Source organism: Mastacembelus armatus, chromosome 7 (assembly GCF_900324485.2).
Source record: "Mastacembelus armatus chromosome 7, fMasArm1.2, whole genome shotgun sequence".
Lineage (NCBI taxonomy): Eukaryota > Metazoa > Chordata > Actinopteri > Synbranchiformes > Mastacembelidae > Mastacembelus > Mastacembelus armatus.
Genome location: NC_046639.1, coordinates 26521361 through 26542253, shown reverse-complemented (window position 1 = coordinate 26542253; position 20893 = coordinate 26521361). Strand labels below are relative to the sequence as shown.

Below are 20893 nucleotides of genomic sequence, written 5' to 3'. Positions count from 1 at the left end.
GATTCCTCATCTTTTCTGAATTTATCTGGACAAAGTGGAAGTCATGTTTGTGCTGTTCCCGTCAGATCTTCCTGGCTGTTTGTTTGTGTTGTTGAGGTCAGTGGAGTGAGTCATTTTTACTTTGGGACACTCTGGTCTGTCAGGCTGATTTTCAATGGGTGCGAGGGAAAACTTTGGCAGGCAGACTGGAGAAACTGTCTGTGGCTGGGGCCCTGCCAGGCTGAGTAATGGAGCCTCTCTCTGAAGGTGCTTTGTTTGTTTCACATCAGCCCTTTTTGCTTCCATGACATTATCATTGAGCACTAGCATTCAGTGCTGTTAACTCCTATACAGGGCTCCGAAGATGTCCTCTTTGCTCTACCACCCAGAAACACACAAGGTAATTCTACATTAGTGGTGAATCTGGATGTTCGGCTACATAAAGCTCACAGCAGCGGTGAGAGCTAAAGGGCTTTCAGCTATTATTTTTTTAAAGATGAGTTTTAAATGGGGCTGTGACGCATTTCCTTCCTTTTTTGGGGGATACGCCGCAGAGAAATTCAACATAAATTTATTCCTAAAACTGAATGTAGAGCTTCAGATTCTTGCCTTTGGCTGGGTCTTTATTCAGTATTGTTGTGTACTGTGCTAGCTTTTGTTGGAATATTCTAATTTTACAGAATAATGTTGCTCATATTAATAATTGTGAGCAAACTGGGATTTTAAAAACTAGCTGAGTTTGTTTTTTAGGTTTTACATGTAGGACATCAATAGTTTTTAATAGGATTTTTAATAGTTTGTTGTCCTTTGTTTGATTTTATCTAATTTTGCATAAATTTGATATATCATGGCAGCGATATTCATTTGAATCATCCATCCATCAATTATCAATACCTGTCTATTCCTATTTAGGGTCACAGGGATCTGCTGGAGCCTATCCCAGCTCTCTTTGGGTGAAAGGCAGGGGTCCACCCTGGACAGGTCGTCCTTTTTCCCAGCTGTAATAGTGGGACACCTAATTTTTTACATGATTTAATTATTATTGGAAAACAAAAGAATTAAGTTCAAGTTAAGTGTCACTGACAAGCAGCTGCAGTAACTGTCAGTGTTTTCTGCTGGGTGTTATACTCTGTACACAATGAGCACAAACTATTACCTGTTGTCATTTTAAATAAACATTAGTTAACTATTTCATACGCTGCTTTTCAGCTGCTGAATTTAGAATAGGATGAGATGTTTTAACACACAGTCACTTGCAAAGCTAACAGTAGTCCAGCATTTGTAGTGCTGTCTTCTGTATACAGTATGTTATAATGAGGCATCTCACCTTGTGTTGACGAGAAAAGCTGGAACAATGAGCCATATGCTTACATTTGGCAGCCGGGGAGTGTAATAGCTTTTTTTAAGACACTTCCCTGGTGCAAGGTGTCCAAGTGCCAACACACACTCCAGCCGGCTGAAAACAAAACAGCAGGATCAGGAGTATTGTGCTGCAGTAGCAGTGTCATGACAGTGTCCAAAATATTTAGAAAAATCTGGGCACAGCTATTTAAATTCAATAGTGTATTCATTATTCTCAAGAAATCTGCACCAATTTTGTCAGGATGATGTCTCACATGAACATTTCTGTCTAGCTTCTTTCTAGAAACTTGGTGCACTGTGTTTTGTGAAAGCAGTCCTGTTCCCACCAGGCTAATGTTTACACTTGGAAGAGGAAGGTTTCTTCTTCCATGGGAGTGCATTGACAAAGAGCGCAACATTTTGGGCGAACCAGCGTTTTAGCAGTGGGCACAGACATGAGTTGACTGACTTGGATAGATCACATGTGCCAGATGTTTGTGGGTGATTTGCATACAACACACAAATAGGCTGTAAGTATTTGCAAGCCAGACAACGGGAGGAGAAACATAATAACCGGCTGCTTATTTATTAACTTGGAAATGTATTGATGCAATTTATTTTTCATTTTACGTCACTTTTGAGTGAAGAAAAGAACCTGAATTGCTTATTGAACACTGAAGTCTAGCATTTGTAGGTACTATGGCTACAAATTGCATATTATAAACCATTTTAAATTCTCTATACAAGAGTTGCTGCATTGTTTGATCTGTCCTAATCATAAAGAAGGTATAAAGAAAATAAATAGTTTTATGGAGAGCAAGTGATTGATTTGTTAATGGTTTATTCCTCTTGTGTGAGAATGGTCCTTGTATTTTTTGGCATGTAGCATATTTAGAGCATATAAGATATAAACTACAATGTGAGGTTCTCCAAGATACTCTGAATGAACCTGTTTTCTGAATGTCCAGTGGAAGTGCTGAAGAACCTGGGGTCATAGGAGAGAAAATATTAACACATGCATTTTAAAGCTTAGCAGCATGGAAACACAACCACAGGAGGGAGCTGCACCTTTGTGAGAAACTTCATCTTTTGCATGCGATTTCACTTCAAACACATTTAAACTTACCTTCTATCATAGGTTTATTTTATTCTGCCATATGTGGCATTTCATTTATTTCTTTAATGGATGATGAGATGCATTGATCTACCTTTTAGCTTACAGATGGCTAAATTAGCAGGTTTTGTGTGCGGTTCCTACCCCTGCCTTCCACCCAAAGAGAGCTGGGATAGGCTCCAGCAGATCCCGTAACCTTGGTTAGGACTAAGGGGGTACAGATGACGGATGGGTGGATGGATGGGTGGATGGATGGGTGGATGGGTGGATGGGTGGATGGATGGGTAGATTGATGGATGGATGGGTGGATGTGTGCGCTTCCTGCTATATTTTATAGGGAATTTGAGAGCACCCTTTCATATAAATAAGAAAAAATATAACTTCTGTCTTCATAAACTCATTTTCATAACATTTAAGAAATCCCCCCGACTTCACAACTTCAGCGGCTTTGTTGTGACAGTGATCTTGCATATTAGACATCACACTTCACAAATGTTTACCAAGATGTATGTTTGGGTAAAAATGTGACTAAATCTTTGGAGATATTATATCTGGGCCTTGATGTTTTTGTCTTTGGGGAAATGTAGATTTATTCAAATACTCTTCAATAATTCATGTTGGTCTTGTCTGTTATTTGCTACCAAAACATCCTTATGTAGACTCCGTTTGACTATTGTCCAGTGTGACACTAATCATTTGGAACTAGTCTCTCACAAGGGTCGCATCAGTAACCCATACTGTCTGGGTTTGCAGTCTTCAACTATATTTGATGAAAGAGAAAAAACATTTTTCTGACAACCTAACAAAAGTAATTGCCCTAACCCTAACCCTGGAAATATCGTTACAATCCATGTTTTTATCGTCACATTTGTGAAATAAACAATAATTCAGCTCGTTTTACTAATTCTTTTTTTCTATTCTATGGAAAACTAAAATATGCAGGCATGAATGACAAAAGAGCTTGTAATTTTTCAGGAAGAATGGCTCATTGTTGAGGTGTTATGATGCTTCACTTTCAGCCACATCTACATTGCACTTGGCCTGTGTCTGTCACATCCAGTGTTACTATGCCTTAACTGGTTAATAAGGAAAAATAATTACATCCACACATTATTTCATTATCTGTGGATTATTGGTGCAGATGCTAAAGATGTAGAAATGTGCTTTAAGGAAGATTATCTCTGATTTTCTCTTTGCTGAAAGACTAGCCTGATCATGACTGCTGTGGTGATGATGTATACATAGATTTTAAATCATGGTCACGCACACACACACACACACACACACGCACACACACACCTTATGCTGATGTTATCTTGTCGTCATTACTCCCCGTATTCAGACGTCAAATATAAATGGATATGCTTGATCACTGTCTACACTTCTTTTTTAGAGAAAACGGTGAAAATTAGTAAATAAATTGATGTTAATATCAGGAGCCAACCGAATTTCTCTCGAGATGAATTTTTACTGTAACATTTCTTAACTAAGAAAACATTTTGATATCGAGCTGTGGATGATTTGATTTTAATTGGATAAAAAGATTGAAAAGATCTTTGCAAATATAAGAAGCATTTATGGAAATTACATTAGGAAGGTTTGACAAATGTATGAATGTGCTGTGGCATGTAATGGTATCCGGTACTTCATTTACCGTAGGACTGTGCACATTTAACACACACACACACACACACAGATCCTGACTAACATTTAAATAGACTCTGTGTCAGAAAAGTGAGAAACATACTCCCATAAAGGGTGACAGAACATAATTCATGATCAGCACAATGCTGCCTTAGATAAGGATATGCCTCATCTCCCCTTTAAGGGATTTCAGTATCCCTTAAATGATTCAGGAAGCCATTAATTCATTTTAATGATGCCTCACAACCCTGGTGTGGCCAGGATGCTCTAAAACTGTAAGGCGGTTTGAAGTTGCACTTAAAGAATGACCAAAATATTGTCAAGTGTCCAAGAGGGGCTGCAGCAGCAGCGTTCTTTCACTGGGCTGGGCTGTATTTGCATTAGATGTCAGTATGTGTCATCTTTTCCTTTGAGGCGGTTTGAATGAGTGTGACTTCTCCAGGACCTAATGCATCTGACCCCCTTTCACTAATGGAAACGAAATCACTTGTTCTCGCTATTCGGTGCATCTACTGCAAAGCAGCGGCTGCTCGCTGGCTAGTGACAACACACATAGCTTGCAGGTATTTTTCCTATTGTGTGTGACCTAAGCCATTTCATAGAGGGAACTTGTGTGTTGTGAATACAGATAGGTAGTCCTGCTTAATGGCTGTGATTATCCAGGGAACAGACTTACGAGTATAAACTTTGACACAAATTGTGCATATGCTCTTTGATACTATACACACTCTTGATTCAGTATGTCCTTGGTCTGTCATGTTCGATTTCTTTTTCCTTCTTTCAGATCATTAAGGGGGAATTGATGCTGCCTGTTCATTACACAGAGGCTAAATGGAACCACAATGAAAATCTGCCACTCAATGTCACTCATGATTGCATTATTCCATTACCGGCCATCCGCAGAAGGCTCTCAAGTCGAATCATCAAATACAAGCAATGGTTCTTTACACTTCCTGTTTTCTTCTTCCTGTTTCTCACCATGAATCTTTAACTAACCAATTAGTAACCTCTTATTTGCTGTTGTTCCAGTTTGTCATGCCCTCCACCTTTGGAAGATATTGTTTCAAAAACAGACATTAAATATAAATGGTGGGATGTATTATTTAGGGGAGAGGAGGCTATTACTGCTGTTCCCTCTGTGGGTCGAACAGATCAAGCCAAGAAGTTATGGATTGATGCAAGTCACGGAAGCTAGGATGGAGTGCATGGCAGGAGAACTGGAAAGGGTATAGATTGAAAAGTAGCTCCTCATATATGTGTCAGCTCAGTTTATGAAATATTTTGGAAAATATACTTTTCTTGCTGAGAGTTAGATGAGAAGAGCAATAACGACTTTTATATCTGTTCCTTAAATACAAAATTACAGCCAAGATTTGGTAATCTTAGCTCACCATAAAAACTGGAACCAGGGGAATTGGCCATTGCATTTAAATGTAGAAATCCATTCAAATAACAAAGTCAAAAAAATACAACACAAATGTGGTGACAAGAACCTCCAGGATGTCATTGGTCTTGGCCATGAAAATGGTCCACCACATCACCCTTAACAAAGTTGTATTTTAAGTAATGCGTGTTAATTAGAAAGCTTTAGCAATATTTTTTTTTACCTCAAACAGGCAGTTTCTTCCTCCCTAGTCCTCACTTTACATCTCTTCCCTGCAGCTTCATATTAGCTGTGTGGACCTAAGAGCATTGATATTCTAATTTAACTCTTGGCAAGAAAATATCAAACTGTTTGTTTTAAATCAGATTGTAAGCAGGTATCGAGTTTATACATACTTCACATATTGTAAAGCTTCTGTGCATTGTTATATGTAACATGTGCCCTTTGATTACTGCACAGAACTAAGACAGGTGTGAATTCACTCTGTGGTCGAAGATCTAATATCATGTTGTATTCTTAGCACAATTACAAAAACACCCACACTGCAAGGAGCATCCTCTCATACGCATCACATGTTCTCAAGCTTCTGTCACCTCATGACTTGCAAGAAATGCAATAATATGTCAAATCCCACACATCCTTTTCCCCCAAAAGGGCAGAAGTGAAGAACACTGAGTCAGTAGATGAGTGTCCAAATCACGTCTCAATTATTCCCTGTACTATAGTGCAGAGTCATCGCTTAGACAAGTTTTTACCGTCGGCCAAGATTGCTTTTGGGACAGGGATGCAATATGGTCCAGAGCAATCTATCGTCGTGTCAATATGTCAAAACACCATCATTCCTTTTTATAATGTTGCTGATTGTTAATCCAAGCCACTCTGACTGTACTCCATTTGGTTGATAGTACTGGGAGTCTTTCCCAGAAACCTGTTATTACGGATGATGAATAGTGGACTAGGTGGTACCATACTGAATAGTATGATCTGTAATACATTGGTTTTATTGGGCATTATGCAGTTTTTTATGCAGGAGCTGCAGCTTCAGGGTTGATTTAAGGTCCCTGCTGCTACATGACAGCCACATAGGGAGATGCTTATTGTGTTTTTATGTACAGCCTCTGTCTCTGTGTTTTTAAATAAATTTTTAAGGAATAAATCTATGAAGAGGGATGAAAAAAGAAGCTCAGCTGAAATACAACAATATAATTTAATCATGCAGGTTAGTTCAATTATACACTGATTTACATTGAGTAAAACCTGATTGAGTAATGTTAATCACATGACGTTTTGGACATGACAGCCATTTGATGGATAGCACCGTGTTTTAAAAAAAACACAAAGAACTTTATAGCTCATTGGGTATCCAGAGAGAAAGTGGAATACCGCGTGATCCATGATGGCCTGTATGAATAATCCACGGTGTGTTTTCATTTTTGTCACATACCAGAACGCAACAGAATTTACTTGCATGTACTGTACTTGACTGGTGCGAAACGTTTTATTAATCCCCAAAGGGAAATGTAGTGAAAGTCAAAACTAGAAGGGGAAGTAGTAGAGTAGTTATGTCATTGGCTAAGATGTCGGTGGGAATCAAAGATCTCTTGGGTCGTCCACCGCAGCTGCTTCTCTGGTCCATTGGATGTTGTAAAGGAGGTAATCTGTGTATTCCAGGTTCCTTCCTTTTCCCTGCATCCTCGTGCTTTGTGCTGCCTTCCCAGCAGTCTGCACCCCAAGACATTTGTAGGCTGGCACAAGATATAGGGTTAGGGTTAGGGCTCCTTCACTCCTCCTGAACTTTTCTCCCTTTCTCTCTCCCTCCTTCCTCTTCCTCTTTTTAATGAAGGGAACGATGTTGTGTCATCTGTCAGTGATTACAGCAAGATACACATTTTAATGCAGTCCTTTTGAACCCCATGCCACTGAGCAACCACTGGACCAGAGACTGTACTGCCTGGTCTAAAGGGTTTTTAAACATTTTTTTTTTATTGACTTTAAAGAAGAGACGTGCTGCTTGTCCTCACCACCCTTCCTGTGTGACACTCCGACCTTTAAGTAAAGCATGTCACTTTAGGAAAGACCTCAGCGTTCCTCCTGTGGGTGTACTAGTAAATATCTATTGTACTTCCCTCAAAGGTCAGTCATTCATACTCATCATACGACATAGTCTACCTGTGAAACTTTGACCATATTGAAGGCATTTATCCAGGAGCAAGTAAGACCAATTGCTCTTAATTCTGATCATTCAGGGACATCCACTAATTGTACACCCCTGACATAGCCTTATTACTGACTTGTGCCCTGCCTGTTATTCCTGATTTTATTCACAGAGCTTACCTTCACATGGATCTTCAATGAATATCCGTCATTCGTCGTCCAGGACTCACGACGATTCGTGTCCCAGAAGACAGGCAATCTCTACATCGCCAAAGTTGAACCCTCTGACGTGGGCAATTACACTTGTGTAGTCACCAACACAGTCACCAAAAGCAGTGTGCAAGGACCACCAACTCCTCTAGTGCTGCGGGTTGACGGTATGGATGCAGCACCTTTACTATACAGAGTATAAAGCAGGTCTTGGGCTGAACAAGTTGTCATGGCATCTGTTTTTCATTTCTCCTTCTAACTCCAGGTGTAATGGGCGAATACGAGCCAAAGATTGAAGTGCAGTTCCCTGAAGTTGTCCCTGTCGCTAAGAGCTCTACCATCAAACTGGAATGTTTTGCACTTGGAAAGTAAGTCCCACTGTGCCTTATTATTCCACATTCATAACTGTGCTACCAGTTGCTGACAGTACTAGCCTGAGTAATTGACGAGGACCATGTGAAGTGAATTTTGAGAGCAGATTTCACGTTTTCATTATTTCCTGTACCGTACACCCATAATACACAGAGACAATCACCAGTTCGTGTTTCAGATTAATTACAGATTGATATGATTTGTTAGTGTTTTTTTTTTTTTTTTTAATGTGTGTTTATTCACTGATCTATTCTATAGGTGTCCCTAGATAAAATTATCTGCTGAGTATTTTTAATTTCGTTGCCTGGCTGTGTATTACATTTTCCTGTACTTAGCCCAGTGCCAACCATCAGCTGGAGGAGAGTGGATGGAGCGTCTTTTGGCAGGAAAGTGGACATAAATAAAGCCAGTGGAGTTTTAGAGATCCCTTACTTCCAGCAGGAGGATGCTGGGATATATGAATGTGTGGCTGAAAACAGCAGAGGAAGAAACTCAGTTAAAGGAAAGCTGTCGTTCTATGGTGAGTAGGAGGGTGGTTTCACTGATCTTCATCTAAAACTTACTTTATTTCACACTTACTTTACTTCACACGTCTTGTCTTGGGAAAAAGAAAGTATCTTATGCCATCAACCTGTCAGTCTATCTAGCACATCATGTACATTTATAGACTTTTACCAAATCTATTACCTATTGATTCATAGTCTCAAAGGTTTACTCCCAGTGAGCCTGATTGAAAATGTTGCAGAATAAAAATGTACCTTTGATATGAGTCTAAAAAAGTTTTATTTGTTGTCAACCAATCTGTAGCTTTTATAAGATCCCATATATAACTGCATCATATAGTCGAATGTGGCTGTAAATCAACCTATTACCAGTAGTTCATTTCTGACAAGCTCTTTATTGTGCCAGAGGCTAACACGAGGCTGTAGCACGCAGATTTATACCACCTTTCAGAAAGAGGTGATTCTTTTTTTCCTCACTAGTGCTGGACTCACAGCCCATCTTCTGAGAAAGCTTTAATGGCCCTTGATGAAGAATTTTATAGTTCCTCTCTTTATTATGTTGCAGTTTATGCATTGATAATGTCTACCCACAAGGTCCTGTAGAGATGTGTTGACTGAAATTATCAACTGCAGCTTTTTCTTTCCTGTGAAGCAAAAAGCTTTTGATATGATAATGCATTTTTTTACATGTTGGTAGGCTGAGAATGAAACATGCTTCACTTTTGAGAGAAGTCTCTATTCATAGAGCAGTACAGTGTTACGTGATGACTGAGACGCCTGAAAACATTAACAATGAATCATGATAAGGGCATTTTGTAAACAAGGTCACATCTTGTACCTTGTAGTTAGAACTGTCTTGGTACTGTGTTGTGTGCCCTGTACATTTTTTCTCTACTGTAGCTGTGTAAAAGTCATGTTTCTCCTTGTAAGATTTAGTTCTTGTTCTCTCATGTCAAAACCTCGGACTGGCCGGCCGCCAGGTGATAAAAATCTGTAATCTCATTTTAAACTCCCATAGACAGGAGCTTGTGGGACATCCATCAACTCTACAGAAGAATAGGAGAATCAATATGGGGATGTGGTGTTTGTGACACCCAACCCATGCAGGCAGAGAAACAATAAGATGTGGTCTCTCTTTCAATTTCCTACTTAATTGTCCTTCTGTAGTTCCAGGGGATTCATGAAATTAGATCATGGTTTAGCAGTTGACTGCATTTGAATTGGTTCACACATGATCAGTTTGACTTTGTATTGAATCTGTTTGCATCATATCTTCTCTTCCATTATGTTATCACTGGTCTCATTTATAATATTGTTATCAGGGTGTTGTATAGCGTTTCTTTCTGTATAGCAATATGTTTTCAATTCATTACTGTTTGCTCATTTGATTATTTTTACTATGCAATTTCTATTATGAGAAGAACATAAAGAAAGTGTGTTTTTTTGATTAAATATTATCTCAGTTCTCATATGGGGCTGCTTCCTTTTCCACTTTTTTGTAAGAATTCATTCTTATCAAGTAAAATGCGCTTCAGGCAATGCATGCAGTGTTCTTATCAAAGAGGAAATGCAAATAGAAATTATCAGCAAGAAACACTGCCGATCATTTACACACTGTTGTTATCTTTCAACTTCGTTTGCCTTTCTGTCAGGATGGCAGTTCCTACACACCCAATAATCCAGGCAGGATACAACAATGAAATCCCCCTACAAAATAAACTTTGATCCCCCACTGGGCTCCATGAAGCACATTGCTGTTGCCAGAAAAATACATTTTTATTATTAAGATTATTACTTTAATAAATGTGATAATCTGCTGTTGGGAAAGCTTGTGGGATACCTCAATACCTTAACTACCTCGATCCCCTTGACACTGGCATGGCATCAATTATTTGTATGCAGACTTCACAAGGGCCATAAATCTTCTTACACTGTTATTAGAGATAAGGTGCCAGTCATTTATTTGAGACGGGGACCATAAATATCTAAGGTGAATATGAAGGTGTTTTCTCTATTTCTGATGTTTGAAAAGACAAAAATGAAAATGGCCCATGTCATTAACTGCATTACTTAAAGGCAATTACAACCCATTCATTGTAAGCATCACAACAAATGTAATAGGCCTAGCCATTCATTCACTGTGGGCCCTTTCTCCATTTCAGTCTCATACAGTGGCTTTTATTTATATATATATATATATATATCTATCTATCTTTGGGTTACTAGAAGCGGATTTAGGATTTAAGCACTTGGATGCTTTAATGAACTAAGTGCCTGCATAGTTGGTTCGTTGGTTTTTATAAAGCTGCTGCAAACTGGTAAAGCTCAAGCATTTTTGTAGTGTTGAAGTGTTCATCCATTGTACGTGGTTTGTCCCCTCTTAGCTGCACCTCACCTGACCGAGAAACCTCAGGACATTCAGATGACCATTGATGACACTCTGGTATGGGAGTGCAAAGCCAGTGCCAAGCCCAAACCCTCGTATCGCTGGCTGAAGAACGGAGAACCTCTGGACCCCATGGAGGTGCGAGTTTTCTTGTTTTTCCATTGCTTTTAATATAATAAACTTATATGTATTTGAAAAACATCAGATGATCGGTTCTAATTTGTATGCTCCAAGTCATATGAAGGTGTTTAACAATCTTTTGACGAGCATATTAAGACTGTCGAAAACTCAGTTTATCAGGCCTGTTAACTGTTGATTGATAACGGAGTATTTTTGTCTTTGTAACAGCCCTTTAAACAGTTCAGTGAGTGGAGATGAGAGTGTTTATTGTGTAAGATCAGATATGATTACAGTATTCTTGTTAAAGCCTGTACTGTGTGTTACCACTGTTGGGTAGATTCATTTTGCTTAGAAGCACATAATGGCCTTGTACTTGGCAGGAACGTGTCACTTTGAAATTGCTGTATTTGCTTGGGACTAAATTTGGCACCAAAAGTGTGTATGTATGTGTTGGAAGAGAGTGTTTGTATGTGTTTTGCAAAGAAGCCAAAGTGATGCCATTTTCTGCCTGTCATCAACCAGGGACTGTGTCAATAATTTTAGCACTCAGTGTCTCGTATTTGATACTCTCAATTTTATCATTAAGTCTCTTCCTGTAGGGAAGGTGAAAAATGCCTCATCATCCAAAATACATTTGACATTTAGGCAATTTGACTTGTTTTGTGTTATTCTGCTGCTGCAGTGACTGTGCCTTGTGCCTAAAAAGAACAGCTCCCATGAATCAAAGTCACTGATAGTGTCAGTGTTTGGGTTGGATAATGAGCCCAGAACCGGACGGTTGCTGTGCTATTAGGCATTGAGCATCTTTAAAGGGGAAAGGTGCTTTCAGTTTTCTGTATCTTGGATTGAGAACTGGGTAGTTTAATTAGAGCTTAATGTCAATGCGCATGCAGTGGCGAAGATTAGAGTTCTGCACATCAATGGTTTGCAATTGTGACAAATAGTTGCAAATTCTGTATGTGGATTAAATAAACATGTGATCTGCATTAAAATGCGTCATTGTCACAAACATTTCCTGTTTGTTATTTTGGTCATTTTGACAGACTGACACGAGTCACTTGCTTTACAGGAAGCCCTTATCAGCTCACCTGTGTATTGATTTGTAAATAACACTGTAAAAATTCCTTTGGTGCATGGCCAAGGTAACACATTCTCTGTATATGTGGCTATATTAATGAGGTGGGGTGTTACCATTTTCAAAATGCCATCGTCAACAGCGGCAACAGCAAATCAATTTCCAAACTCAAAGGTCAGCGATCTAGAGAGAGAAGGGGAAGCAGAGGAAGGCCGAGGGGCCCATTTGTTATTTCTCATTAGAATGGATCAGTCCTCCTCTCCTATTCTCTCTCTATCTCTACATCTCTGATACTTTCTTTTCTTACACTCTCTTTCAAGCTTGTTTCCTCACACTTTTCCCTCTTCCTACCTCATTTGGTGCCTCCTCCCAAGGAATTAAATGGCACAGAGGAGGGCTGTCACTTCAAAATGTCACCCTAGTGAAACAAGGACCCACTCTTGCTTGAATTTTTCCACTCGACCACCAGCTCCTCCTTGAGTTACATACATAAGAACTTGTTTTTGAGATTTTTCTCCCTTCGATTTGCAAAGTCAGGGTCCTGCCTTCTGAGGAGTTATGGTTGTTGTAGTGCACATTCAGTGCTCCTACTGCAGAGAATAGGATCATTATATCACCAGCACACAACAGTGTCAATGATTTGCCTTTTCACGGCTAACTCAAGGCACTGCTGGTATCAGAGAAGAGTCAAGCATAATTAATGATGCCCATAAAGCAGACGAATGCCACCATTTGTCTCCAGCACTAAAGAGAATGTGATAGAGCCATTGCTGGGTCTCTGAGGGTTTTAAGAGGGCAATGGGTCCAGCATAGCATTGTGTGGCTTCAGCTCAGGCACTTACGAGATCTCTTTCATCTCTTTTCTCTCCCTGGGCCCTTGTACTGTGGAACCTAAAAAGAACCATCCATCATCTATCCAAAGTCACTATGGCTCTCTCTGCCTTTCTCTCCCCTCTCACTGTCTTTGAGTTATCATCCTTTTCCCTTGAATGCACATATAAGCTCCCATTTCCAGCCAAAAAAACAGACTTGTGTTCTTTTGCATTCATCCTCAGCCAGGATGCCCTGTGGCAGTGGCTTTAGCGCCGGGTCAGCCGTGTGTCCATTGTGTGACTGGGCTTCAGAAAGAGCCATATTTGAAGATCCTCAGCAGTGTCACTGCCCGACGTTAAGAGGACAGGCCTCGTCTTTTCAAGTGGCTGTGGTGTAATGATTCTTGACGACAGATAGACTGGCGGCAGGACCCTCTGGACTACTTTGTCAGTGACATTAAAAGGTCCAGCCACACTCAATGGGAAAGAACAAGGGCAAGAACAATGAGCACTGCCAGGCTTAAATTGACACAACTATAAAAAGAGAGCAGAAAGCAGTGCCAAACCTTGTAAAGGTCAGCAAGAGCATTGTAAAGTGATAAACCTCAGGTGTGTGTAGGTGCTGTCTGTAGGTGCTTTTGAAATTTCATATGTTTATTTCTAAACAAACAGCATCACTTAATGAACCATGTCCTGCACATAGTGCTTTGTTTTGTTTATTCCTGTGTTCAGTAGTTAATCCATGACTTAATTCAGATCCACCTCTTGCTGTCAATGTCTCCGTGCTATGTTTAGCAATGGGGGGTTACATCCAGCCACAGTGGGCTTATTGAGACCACAGAAAATTAGCAGTGTTTCAATTATCAACCCCCCCAAGGAGACAGAAAATGTGGCTAAAGCTTGAATTAGATCAGGCCATTCTTCAGCATGAATGCAATTGGCATCAGAGTACTTGACTGTCCATATATACCTCTAATTACCCACCTCAAAGTAGTTTAGTCCAGGATTCTGGTATAAACACCCAGTATGTGATACTGTTATGGCACTAATTAGACCGTTTGTATGAGCATATAAACAGATCTAACACATTTCCTTGGTAACATTAAAGGGCAGTCCTGACTCCAAAAAAAAAAAAAACTCATATAATACCTGAGAAGTGTTGGAATTAATGTCATTTTATTAGAGTATTTTACAGATTTTAGGACCAAGAGAAAACAGCAGAACAAAAAGGTTAGAAACTGTTAAAATATAGTAAACCACAGGCACATGTTATTCTACTGCACCAAGCAAAGAAACACAGCTGTGAACTATACCTGTTTTGTGGACCCTGTCCATCTCTGTGTCGTCAGCGAAATAGATTATCAACATTTTCACTGGTCTTGCTGTCAATGCCAATCAGGTGGTTTCGTTTATTCAAATATCTCTTAAAATTGGACCTAAAACCTTTTTTTAAAAAAACTTTTTCACATTTGCTTTTTACTAGTTTTGTGTTTGTGGGGATGTATGGGTATTTCCTTAGATCAAGGAGAAAACCTTGAGTCTGGTGTGGTTGATATACTGTAAGCACATGTCTTTTTGATGGATTAGTGTCATTTTTTGAAGCGTCAGTGAGATCTCAGATTGCTCATGATAGTCTGAGGCCCGTTGTGACACGTTACACTCTGTTTGAATGGAAGCTCTGAGGATTTCTCAGCACAGCTTGTTCTGAAAATCAATATTTTTTTATAATAACAATGGATTAAATGACTGCATGTAATGTGAAAGGGGCTACTGGATTGACAAAACCACAAAGAATTATCACCCATTGTATATTTCCTTCCCAGCACATTCAGGCTGGAGTGAGAGACCAAACAGCTGAGGTTTCCAGAAATGCGGCTCACATTTGCACGATGTACAAACAGGCAGCTGTTTGCTGCACATTAGACACAAGTTCATATGCCAATAATGTTTTTATGCTTTTGTTCCACCACTTTGTGTCTACAAAATAAATAATGTGGCTTTAAGTATTAGCATGGACATGAGAGACACAATATAATTTGGATTAGAGCCTAAATACCTTGAGGAGCGTGCAAACCTTGCAATGTGATGTTAAATGTGCACTTGTGTTTTTGTGCATGTGCGTCTTTGTGTGTCCAGGACAGAGTGCAGGCGAATAATGGAGTGCTAACAATCAGCAGCCTCAGTCTGGCTGACATCGGCATGTACCAGTGTGTGGCAGAAAACAAGCATGGCCGAATCTACACCAACGCTGAGCTCCGAGTCATAGGTAAGACCAACCACACAAGACTGTTGACTTCTCTACATGCATTCAGAGCCATCTCACTAATTGCTGTTTGCTAGTACGTTGTGGATGTTTGATTCATTTGCAGTATATACTACAGGTCCTTTCTCAGCTGAATCACCAAGATAACTTTTCACATTTCCCCCCTAAGTATCAGTCAGTCATTTTTATGACTCTTCTTTTTCTTTTTCTTCATGAAAATGGCAAACAGCTTTACAGTAGTTCTGAAGGACGGACGCATCCCCCTCTATCTATTTAAATTGATGCACATCAGCATTGTGGAGTGCGGAGCAGAAAAGGCACATTCATGTTCACAGATCGTTTACCAGCCGTTTGCCCAAAAGTGCACCCTAACCCTGTTTTCATAATCAAGTGACCACACTGGCTGCTGGTCTTCCTTCCGCTGGGAAGGTTGAAAGAATCTTTCAGGTTGTAAAGCTGAAAAAAGGGGAACAGGTAGGTGGCAGCGGTCGGACGCACAGCTAAAGCAACGTGAAAAATACCATATCTACTTGTAGAGAGGAGTTTTTGAATCGAGTGTGTGTGTAACTCGACAGCTACATAATGTAAATGGATTACTGTTGTACACATTAAGTGAAAAAAAAGTTCTTAACTTTGCCTTGGCAGTTTGAAATAACGGTATTAGCAAAACAAAGTACTCAGGAATTTTTCAAAGCCGATCAACCTCGTTTAGATGCTTAAAAATGTACATAGCACTGATTGGCAGCTTGACACAAGGTGACTGCATATATTCAAGCAAGGCTGAAGCTCTGATGGCTTTAATTGACTGTAATGTAGGAGTGTAGGCATAAAACAGCTCAGTATGTGTGGTAGTGAAAAGCCCGTACATCATAAACATTTCAAGTATCATGTGACCACATCGCTGCCATTGCATTATTTCTCATGGTTTACTAATGAGCACCTTCCCACAAAGATGTCCTGGTCTGTGCTCATACTAATTTTTAATCTCACACTTAATTCAAAAGTAACGAACAATAGATATTTCTTACTTAATTTACATGGTCCCCTACAGACTTTCTAGTACCTCTCTACACTCCACACTTAATATATGTGAGAATATATATTAGCCTCATGTGTGTTATGGTTATTGAAACTATAACTCATCCAAGTCCTGCTTTGAGATACGAGTTCATATAAATTCCACCTATGTGTTATGAGAAGACAAGGAAATGCTGAGGAACTGCTGGCATTTCACATTTAGTGCCAAGAAATAATTGTGATTTGCAACGTGTGTATGACTACATTTGTGTCTTGGTTCGTATTGTTGTGCGTGGACGTGCACCAGCACGTGTCGCCAGGTGCTCAGCTCTGTCACTGGCGCCAGGCTGTGCGTTCACTTTGAAGAGGTTTCTGCTGAGTTGGTGCGCATACAAAAAAGCTTCAGACGGCGGCGCCTCAGTAATTAAGGCCCAGAAGAAGCAGCAACAAAACCTCGCTCTCTTTTTACATTCTCTCATTTTTGCTTCGTCTGTGTTTAATTCTTAATTCATAATGTCCTTCTCAGGGAAAAAACTCTCCTCCTTTCAAATGCCTTCTTAGAAATAATGTTTTGTGCCTTTTCCCCTGCATTTGTGTTTGCATATGAGTGTCTGCATGTGTGTATGTGTATAGAAAGAAAAGCATGTGAGAGCTGACCTACCTAATGGATGGAGTGACCTGCACATTTTTAGGATGCTTCTTCTCCATGCTCTACCATCTTTGCTTCGCTCTTTCTCTGCCTCTGACAGTAAATCAAGCCTTTTTATTTTTTTCTTCTCCTCCTGTCTCTCAACATACTTAACATCCTTGTCTTTCCACTTTCCCAATCAGCCATCGCTCCAGACTTCTCCCAGAACTCGTTGAAGTCCCAAACTCTTGCCCGACAGGGTGGCGACATTTTGATCGAATGCAAGCCCAGGATGTCTCCTCGGGGTGTGTTCTCTTGGAGGAAAGGGAAGGAAGCCTTAAGAGAGAGCCACAGGTACCAGGTCTCTTTGTATAGAGCAGTAAGTGCATTGTGTGTGAACCACAGTTGTTTCATGTCTGCTTTACTTGCAGAATAGTATTTCATTGACTTCTTGTTTTATTTTTCCCTACTTGATATTCATTGTGAAAAACTGCAAACAGAACCACAGTCTGACACAATAAATTCTGGATTGCATAACACAGTCTGTACTCTACCACTTTCCCTCTGCTATCTGCATTTCTTCCCTGACTCCATTGTATTTTGCTCTCCTGGCTGTGCTCAGAGCTGGTTTCTGCACTGCACTTTGTAACTGGCCTTCCCTGGGCTGCGGCATTTGGATCGATGTACTGATCCCTCAGCTCATTAGCAGCATGTAAGGCCTGGAGGTTCATTAGAGCACAGGCAGACGATGATCCACGCTACCTCTGAGACACCCAAGACTCAGATGAAATCTCCAAAAGGACAGATCAGTGGCCTGCTGGTGGACAACATACATTCTTCTTTGACAGTGGTGGTGACACCAGGGGAACTAGCTGGACACCTTGTTTTATTAGAAAGCGGGTTAAGTACAGATCAATGCAATACCTCTTTATGCTGGTGAATAAACAGGAAATGTTAGTCAGATGAGAAAAACAATTCTTCTCCTGAAGTTACTGGTTCATATGACGTACTCTGTCAGTAGATGGATTGATGATAGATGTCTAGAGTTGATAGACGAATAATGTGATAGTATTTGTTATAATACCAGGGTGAGACATCTTGGTTACAGGAGAGAAGGAACAGCAGACTCAGCATCAAGATTGTGTGTTTCTAGTGCCTGTTAAAAGTTGGACCCAGCTTGCAGATTTATCATCCTCTTAAGTATTGAAAGGAAAATGCATCCTTACTGCAATGTGCAATATCAGTTGCGCCCATAAAGGCAAGATTTGCCGTTTGAGATTTAACGTTACACTCGTGCTCTGAAGTGAGTGAGTTGCCTACAAGATGTTAGGCTTTGACATTATTGCAGCGTCTCTCGCAAACCTATTCCCCTGGCCCGGGCTCGTTAGTATTTACTTTCCTCCGTATCGAAATGGGGCTGCTACCAATGCTATTACAACAGTGGCACACTAATCCATCCCACTGGCTCAACTAAAATACCCATAATTCCTTCTAATCTTCCCGGGATAACGTTTTCAAGGATCTGGAGCAGGGAAGAACAAATCAACTAAGAAGAAGGCAGGATCTGATTAGTTAATGAAATCATCTGAAGTGATACCTACATCCGCTCATATCCAAGGCATGCACACCCAGACCTCCCTCTAACAGGCTGTAGTGCAGTTTTACGATAAAGTGCTTACCCTAATTTAATTTCACTGCGGACCACTGCCAGTCATTGTAAAGTGCATATAGGAAGGAGCTCTCAGGATATTACCTTTAGATGGAACCACTGTGATTGTTATGCTAAATGATATATATCACTTCATCATGTACTGTGAGTTCATGTATAATTGCTCTGCTAAAACAAGATCTGTCTGGGTTTATTTTTTCAAACAGAACGTGCATTGCTAGTGATTTAAGCGGTGCTTGATTATACTGCAAGTTGCCAGTAATATACTGAGTTAATTACGCAGCACTTTTTAAGTGGTTAAAATAATGTTTTTCATTTACAGTCGGTTAGTTTTTTGTTACACCATGGAGAGACACAGGAGGCTTTTAGATCACAGAGAGAAGCTCACTCAACACTGGCCAGTAACGTCGAGGTAAAATGCCTGTTTACTGTGTCACATTGCTCAAGGTTTTATGTACCCCACAAATTTCCTCAGCGCCTTAATTGCTCCAGGGTAACGTTTGAGAGAAGAGTAACAAAGTGAAAGTGTTTCAGGCAGATAATGCTCGTTACATCTTTATCTTGCACCATTTCTCTGTGGCTTTAGTGAAGAGGAAACCTGACATAGGCTACTGAACAATTTAATGGCAAGTCTTATCCCTGTGACATCTCATATCCATAACTCTTTGTTATAGTCCATTACAATGGAAGCCCTCAATTCAGTTAGGAGAAAATAACCCTGGCACTACTGGGAAAGGATTCTGTTGAGGAGGCTCATGTATTTTAATTCTTCCCATGTTTAAAGCAATACAGGTAATTTTTATCATTTTGGGAGGTCCAGTCCAGCTTCAGGGCATCTTTTAGATCAGTTCTTCTCTTCAGGCTAGTTATGTGCGAAGCAGCCCCCATTGCTCTGTTGGGCAATTTATGGATAAGGTGGGAGCCTGTATTGAGGATGTACAGGGCAAAGCATTTGTCAATAGAGTAATTCATTTCTAAGGGTTCAAATGTGTTCAGGAAAGTGTTGTACAATCACAGTTGCAGTCCAGTACAAATCCTGGTGGAATATAATTTGATAAAATTGTCATGACCTTTCTAACTGCAGAAATGGACTAGAGACCCATTGCATATCTTTGTAAAAGAGATAAAACTGGCATTTTCTCCTTTGTATCATTCAGAAATGTCAACAACACATTTCTCCCACCAGCATCTAGCCCACTTAATTCAAGCATGCTTCACCTTTTATTCACAATTGCAGATTAAATGCTTACCGAGGCCCTCAAAACAGAAACCCCGACACCTGGCAATTATGACCCCTCTTGTCAGTAAAGACATGGCAGCACATCTAACAACTGTTTCACATTAAATATTTATTTCTGCTCATGAGCTTTAATGTTTATTGCTTTCAACTTTCATAATACCAGACCAAATAAATTATTAGTTGAACAAGCAATGGGTGTCTTGTTAATTCAAGGGAGTTAATTTGTAACAGTATGATATTGATCCCTGTAGGGAATCTTTGTTCACGCCTGCCCCCTCCAGAGAGATTATGGTGAATAAAGGTGACGTTGCTTAAGGCCATGATAGCAAGGCAGATTTTTGCCCTCAGCATTGCAAATGAAGGATGGATTTGCGTTATGCAACAGATATTCAGTGATGATCAGTAAAGGTGACTGACCCTTTATTGGTTTTGTAGTTCAATCTGTTGTGCTGCACAGTACATATTGTTCTTTGGTTGTATACTTATGTTGTCACGTCTTTTTCCGTCCCTTTAGAGTTAACCAGTTTTGAGATCTTGTGCATTTGGAAGCTTTGCCTTTTCTGATTCCCTTAGCTTTCAAGAGCATTTGTACCATTTGTACCAGTTGTTACGATTAAAATGTATTTAAATCAGTTGACACCACAAAAAATTACATGTGATGGGATGAGGCTCTAATTTATTCTTGTCTTCATTGCACTTCCAAGATAAAATGTTTTTTAAGAAATAGATAACAAGACGGCAGTGTTCTAGACTGGATGAGAACTTTTCCTATGTAGATGATTAACCATTCAGGATGACAACCAAATCAAAAAGGCTGTAATTAATAAACATAAACAGAAAGTACAACATATATATAAGAAAGAGTGTATATATATATATATAATCTGTGTATGTAAGTTTGTGTATCTCTCTGTGTCTTTTAAAGAAAAGACAGAGGGAGCAGTAGATATTTTAGTGACAGAATATGCTAAGCTACGGTAGC

At 39.8% G+C, this 20893-nt stretch overlaps 1 protein-coding gene across 1 annotated transcript in view; it reads left to right on the top strand.

The window, feature by feature from the left end:
- Nucleotides 1-20893, top strand: part of cntn3a.1 (contactin 3a, tandem duplicate 1) — a 71442-nt gene that overhangs the window by 37573 nt on the left and 12976 nt on the right. Inside the window, exons 7-12 of the mRNA XM_026332498.1 lie at nt 7790-7993; nt 8092-8194; nt 8534-8718; nt 11086-11225; nt 15231-15360; nt 17206-17356. Coding sequence (XP_026188283.1) covers nt 7790-7993; nt 8092-8194; nt 8534-8718; nt 11086-11225; nt 15231-15360; nt 17206-17356 — 913 coding nt within the window. The remainder of the gene's footprint in view (nt 1-7789; nt 7994-8091; nt 8195-8533; nt 8719-11085; nt 11226-15230; nt 15361-17205; nt 17357-20893) is intronic.